Source organism: Pocillopora damicornis, chromosome 1 (assembly GCF_964200805.1).
Source record: "Pocillopora damicornis chromosome 1, jaPocDami1.2, whole genome shotgun sequence".
Classification (NCBI taxonomy): domain Eukaryota; kingdom Metazoa; phylum Cnidaria; class Anthozoa; order Scleractinia; family Pocilloporidae; genus Pocillopora; species Pocillopora damicornis.
This window is the reverse complement of record NC_142670.1, coordinates 32,181,173-32,188,055: the sequence shown is the minus strand read 5'-3', so window position 1 is coordinate 32,188,055 and position 6,883 is coordinate 32,181,173. Positions and strand designations below refer to the sequence as shown.

Below are 6,883 nucleotides of genomic sequence, written 5' to 3'. Positions count from 1 at the left end.
AATTCACATCGAGGAGGCATAATTTTACGCTACTTTGTGCACAAAAACGAATCGCTTTTTCATTGTGTTTTAAATGATTTAACAACTTTACACGAACTTTTTACAAAAACTACACTTTCCTCGTATCAACATTATCTTAATCTATTTATCATAAAACTGCGGTAAAAAGCGTTGAGCTCTCTCCAAAATAGGGCTTTTTGGACATCGAAACAACCTTTTACCATACATTTCTTTCCAGCGAGTTGCAATGTTTCCCCCGTGGCGATCCCAGAAATCTTTGTACAAACGTAAGGATCCGATTACTGGCAAGTCATTCACTCGCGTTATGATTATAAATAATTGGATGGTGCTAATAAATAGAGAGTCATTGCACACTCCTGGGACTTAGTTGTGTTACTACCAAACACCTCTGGGCTGGTATTGTTGTGTGAGAACTAAGGATCAAAAATTTCTTAAACGCATTTGGTAGCATCTAGTTGAGGTACAAACAACTACAGGCTTTGATAGGCGATTAAAGCAAGAGTTAACATACGCCAGTAGGAGAGTTAACACAATGAACCAAGGCACGTCCAGATAGTGAAAGGCTTTAATCGCAACAGGGAAACTAGACTCCGAACGAGTAACAAACAATATGGCCGACGCGACGAGGAGAAAAGCCGTCAAAAGCGCATGCTCAACCCAGATACCGCTGACCGGTACTGGCGTGACTTCTTTCCTTTTTTTTTTTTTTTTTTTTTTAAGGAGAAACAAGAACTAAAAACAATTTAACATACACTTAAGACTAACTAACAAATTGACACGCGCGGGCGAGTCAAAGTTCAGAGTTTAAAGATCGGTGTTCAAAGTTCAGTGTCATAATCTGCAAAACGAGAAGGAGGACGGCGGGTGCGCGATGATCTCCGTAGGGCAGGCGGAGAAGGCACCGCTGAGGTGGCTGCATACTCCACTGGGGGAGGATCAGGGCAGGGCGACTGTGTAGCGAAATCATCCATGGTATGGTCAACGGGAGAGGCAGGGGCTGGACTGTAAGACTGAGGGTTGACAACTGGTGGGTGTGTGGAAGCTGCGATGGCCTCAGGGATGGCAGGCAAAGAGGGGGGGGGGGGGGTGAGTCGTTGTAGTAGGACCATCTTCGTCGTCAGAATCAGAGTAGTGTTTGCGTAGGGTCGGAGAGGCACGGAAGGGATCACCCAAGTCAGATGGGACCTTGAAGCACTCAGATAGCTTGACATGGTACGATGAACTTCGCAACTGGGATCCAATGAACTTTTTGATGTTGCAGAATGGAGGATCAATGGCTACAACGAGATAGCGGTCACGAGCACGAGACTTGTTGAGGTCAGAATGAAGGTACACAAGATCACCAATATCGATCAGGGGGGTAGGACGCCTTGACTGACCAGGAGCTTTGGAACGTTCACTGAGGGGATGGTTGGAGAGACGCTGCTCATGCTGGAGGGAAATTATGTGGTCATCTGCGAGGGGTAACTGCTTGTTTGAGAACTGATCCCGCTGGGTCCACATTTCTCGAGAGGAAAGCCCTCTTGAACGGATACGTGAGTTTAAGGCTGAAGTGGCTACGGCGAGGGTGAGGGGAGAGACAGAACTACCGAGAGGCTCCTGACGTAACAGCTCATTCTCCAATTCCTGGACTGCTCTCTCTGCAACGGGGTTCTTGTTGGGATTTTTGGCATGGCCAAGCTCAATTGTGATTCTGTGTTTCTGTAAGAGTGAATCATTGACAAGGGCCTTGAATCCGGGAGCAGGGTCGGTGCGGATCACAGCAGGTGGACCATCCATGGGGCGCATTTCCACGCAAAGCTTTATAATGGCATCACGCAAAGTTTGGTGGCGTTCGTTCTCAAGAAAGAGACTGGACGTGTAAGAGGTCACTGTTTCACGGAGTACAAAGATAAGTTGGCGAGAACGTTTTATGACATCTGCCGCAAAGGACTGCCCAATAGTTTCAGGTGGAGGCGAAGTGGACTGGTCAATTCGTGCTGTTGGTGATCTCTGAATTGCTGCACAGGAGTGGCATCCATCGGAAACACGGGAGACTGCCTTGTCCAGGTCGAGGGCAAACAGATAGCGCTTGGCAACCAGTTTTAACTGGTGACAAGAAGGGTGGCTGAGCTGAATGTGAAGGGCTGTCAAGAGGCCATCCAAGGCCTGGCGAGGGACAATAATACACTCTCTGGTCGGTGACAAGGGATCATGACGTTGGACGACGAGCAGGCCATCACTTGCGATTGAGGCGACCTGCAAATAGCGTTTGACGTCCTTGATATTTGTGAGCTTCTTGGAAGGCCTTGTGCCTTGGACAAGGTGTGCGTGCGTGCGGCGTAGGTCTGGGCATTCAGACTGTATGGCCAACCAGGCCGGACGGCTGGTGAAAGGGAGGCGGGCATTGCCTTGGAGGATGTCCTGGACAGTCGCGGCTCGGACAACAGAATCTCTGGTTGAGGCGATAAACAGGCAAATCTGACAGGTTTCGTTCTCACAAGGGGCAGCGTTTCGACTCGCGAAGTCTGACTGGAGGATAGAGGCGCCGGAGACGTGTCGCACTGAGGCCTGGTAGCGGCTGACAACTGACAGGAAAGTAGATACGCGAGGACTTGCGGAGAACTCGCCGCGGCATAGCTTCTCATAAGCCTGGACGCATGGCTTACTGTCCGTTAGGATACAGGCTTTATTGGATGACTGGATGAGGTATGGACTGAAGTGCTTTGTAGCCGCAGCGATGGAGAGGGCTTCTACTTCGCATGGAAGCCACGTTGTCTGAGTGCCCCGCAGCTTAGCGCTGAAAAAACCTGCGATGTGTAGCTTGTTGTTGCGCGTCACATAGAGGGTGGCGCCTATTCCTGGGTCCTTGACTGCGCCATCGGTGACGACCCATAGTTGGTCCTCAGGTCTAGGTAAGGTGATAGAGAGGGCTGAGGATAGGGCCTTCTGAGCGTTATGGAATGCAGCCCTGAGACTATCAGACCAGGTGATGGATTCTTGTGAAGTACGTCCAGCCGTGACGGCATCCAGCGGGGTTAGATAACTAGAGCACCGTGGGATAACACGAGACAGGACTTTGTACGCACCAATGAACGATCTCAAACGACCAACGGTGTTTGGCACAGGGTACGTGGCGAGGGTGTTGAGGCGGTGGGCACTGGCAGACAGGGTACCGGCAGACCAAATCCAACCAAGGATAGTGGTTGACTTGGGGTTGATTATGGTCTTGTGGGCTGACAAACGCAGGTTGCATTTGTGAAGAGCTTGCAGGACCCTCTTCCAGTTGTGGAGTAACTCTTGAGGGGTGTTGCCCCCGCAGTATAAATCATCGGCGATCTTGGCCACGGCTCCATCTTGAAGTAAGGGGCCTAGAACACGGCACATAACCTCCTCTAGAGCAGTCTCTGAGCCAGGCATTCCCATAGCGGAGCGGGCATACACCCGTACGCCTTTAAAGGGGGTGGCGACACCGCAGTACTTCATGGACTCTTTGGCTAACGGGATCTGGTAGAAAGCGCTTGTAAGGTCAGTGACAATTATGTGTGACCATTGGGCGATGAGCCGTAATGTGGAGTCAACATCGGGTAGCAGGGATGGTTGTGGTTTGCTGTATCTGCCCACATCAGAAAAGGCGGTGACGAGACCGGAACCACCATTAGGCTTCTTTACAAGGAAAGATGGATTGAGGTATTCAATGGTGATACCCGCATCTTCGGGGCGGCGGAAGACTCCAAGATTCTCTAGGTCGTCAAACTTTTCCTGGAGCTCGATGAGCTTATCCCGTGCGTATTGGGGGAGGCGACCCTTCCGCTGAGGAGGTTCGACAGGACCCATGTTGACTTTGGCCTTGTATGCGCCAGCGGCTCCATTGTATCCAGGGAATTGCGGGTCAAATACAGTGTCGTACTCTGTAAGTAGTGATTGGAAGTCTGCACGAACGGTTTGGGGAAGGGTGTTGTCTGGATCAACCTGAACGGAGGCAGAGTAACGTGTACTGGAGGGCGGCAACGGGCGCTGAGCAGTAGGTGGGGGTGATGATGGGACTTCGGGGGGCTCAAAAACAGGGATGACTTGGCAGAAGTGTTCGTGGCGCTTGAGAGTGCGGGGTACGCTTGATAGGTTAGGAATCCGTATGGCTCGGGCAACGCTGGAAACGACACCAGGTTGTGGCCACAACTGGGATGGCTTCAGATTGTGTGCACTGGGTGCGTCGATGCGAGGCTCTAGTGCGTACTCCGAGTCAGAAGGTGCATCGTCTGGTAGACGTACTTCCATGAACTCTCCAGGCCACACTGTCTGGGATGGAGCAGGGGCACGTAGGACAAATGCTCTACGTGCGGTTGCATGAGGGTTGGGTGGGGATTTGGACCCATACGTGTAGACGGAGCCATTGCCTAGTAGTACCTCTCTCTTAGCGGGTCGGACAGCGATGTCATTCGTCTCCATGAAGGGGGTACCGGCAAGTACCTCAACATCAAGATTCTCAACTACGAGACCTTCAAACGCGAAGTTTGTGTGGTCCCGGGTGAAGGTGGTAAGAATTTCTCCTATCACCTGGAGCTGAGACGAGCCATCAGCCTGTTGGACGGACTGGGCACTTGAGATTATCGGACAGCCGAGGTGTTTCGCGGTTGAACGGCGTATCATATTTCCAGTTGCACCGCTGTCGAGGGTGACGCGCACGACTCGATGATCATGAAAGACATCCATGTAAGGGGACTGGCGGGTCTGCACACGGTAGGCCACCATGTCCGGGCCTGGCAATGTTGTGTCAGGGTCTGGTGAATCAGAATCAGGACTGGTCTCAGTTTCTTGGTCATTGTCAAGGATGCTGGCGATCTGTCGTGCTTTCACCATGAAACGCCTGTCACTATCGGGGAGGAAGGTACACTGACTGAGGAAGTGGTTTGTCATAGAACGGCCAGCCTGTTTACATAGAGGGCAGACCTTGTCTTGGCGGGGTTGTCTGGGACGGGCTCTAGGAACACCCCTGTTACTCTGACGAGGGCGACGAAAATCGTCTGCAACAGCAGCACGCAGGATTCTGGCATCATCCGACGTGCGGATTTCCTCGAGTAAGGAATTGAGGGCCTGCGAGATCTCAGGTTTGATCGAGGCAAGAGTACGGGATCTCAACTCTGTACCATAGCGCTGCTTAACCAGTCGTGGGAGACTGGGGTGAATGAGGCGTAACCAAGTGAGGACCACAAAGTTTTCGAGTGTAGGGGTTAACTCCTCATCCTCCTGCACTGCTTGGCCATTGTGGGTTAAGCCGTTGGCACGTAGCAATGAATCTTCTACGAAGGCTGTGAGGCGCTGGTACAGATCTTCGGGGCGCTCATCAGCAGCTAGGTGTATTTCGGAAAAGTCAATGAACTGAGCCCCGGTGACTTGGAAACCAAAGTGCTGTCTGATGGTTTGCCAGATGAACTCGAGGGATGTAGAGTTTTTCACCAGAGTATTTCGAGAGATAATTGGACAATAGTTGGCGATCTGTCCTAACATCAGCTCGAGGAAGTTAACCTTTTGGCGGGCTGTCAGGCGACGAGCTAATGGCACTGATTCGCCATCGTTGTGAAGACCTCGAAGCGGCTGACCCCTGGTCTTTTTTAACCATGTGAATCCATCTGCGAGGAAGGGGGCGAAGTTGCTGTCCAAAGAAAGAGTGTAAATGAGGTTTTGCTTCCAGTTTTCAAAGGAATTGATAGATTCCACTTTGGAGAGGCACCACTGCTTCGGTGCACGGTGTGTTGCAGCCATATTTCACGTTTAGGGCTCTGGAACGTGTTGACACGGCGAAGGATACACTGTTTTGGCTCACGTGGACGAGGCGAAAAATAGCCTTCTTCGGCGAAAATATGGCCTGGGTAGAACCGAACACTGCCACCACGCCAGTAGGAGAGTTAACACAATGAACCAAGGCACGTCCAGATAGTGAAAGGCTTTAATCGCAACAGGGAAACTAGACTCCGAACGAGTAACAAACAATATGGCCGACGCGACGAGGAGAAAAGCCGTCAAAAGCGCATGCTCAACCCAGATACCGCTGACCGGTACTGGCGATAACTCTTTATAATGCTATCATTTCATTTTAGTTCCTATTTGCATCATCATTGTCCAGTCCAAATTCTTCTTTAAATTTTACTTAACTCATAGTTGTTCCTGTTTTTGTATCTAGTTGTTGTCGAACTGATTGACTTAAAGAATTTCAACAAAAAATGTTATCTTTGTCACTACAATCTTTTTTGTAATGTTTATTTCATTTACTAGCCGACCCATGTTATAATTATCAAAACCTGAGTGATGCCAATAGAAAGAGCAGTTACGTTACACCGATACATGGACCATCTCTGTGTGACGACTTACTCCCCGAGGGATGGTATCGTTTTGTGGGAGCTGCAGGAACAAAAATGCCAACAATGCGTGTGCCAGCATTAAGATGTGGTACAGATTTCTCAGGCTGCTTGGATGATGCTCATCCTACAATGGAAGACGATAAAGTTAACAGGAAGGTCTGCTTTAGTGATCGTGTCAAAAGTTGCAAACACACAAACTATATTTTTGTAAAAAACTGTGGGTCTTACTTTATCTACAGACTTAAGAGAGTGTCTCTGTAAGAGCGGTCCGGTCGATTTTGCTTGAGACACGGATTTCGCTCGTTTCTCGTGTGTTGTAAGACATTCATGTACCTATGCTAAAACCACAATCAGTTTGATCGGATCTCTTTATTTTTCAGAGTTTTACGGAAATTAAATTTCACTCGAGCGAAGGCTTGTCGTGACACTTTTCAAGACTTTAATTTCATACAACTTTGGAGGACAATTTACAAAAAACTACGGAACTCAGCAAAAAAAAGAATACCACAGCCATGTATATTAAC

At 49.7% G+C, this 6,883-nt stretch overlaps 1 protein-coding gene across 1 annotated transcript; it reads right to left on the bottom strand.

Moving 5' to 3' along the window:
• Positions 1 to 568: 568 nt before the first annotated feature.
• On the bottom strand, positions 569 to 6,065 carry LOC149053352 (uncharacterized). The gene has a single exon (XM_089189486.1). The coding sequence runs from the start codon at positions 5,761 to 5,763 to the stop codon at positions 1,075 to 1,077; it is 4,689 nt and encodes a 1,562-aa protein (XP_089045612.1). The 5' UTR covers positions 5,764 to 6,065; the 3' UTR covers positions 569 to 1,074.
• Between the last annotated feature and the right edge of the window lie 818 nt (positions 6,066 to 6,883).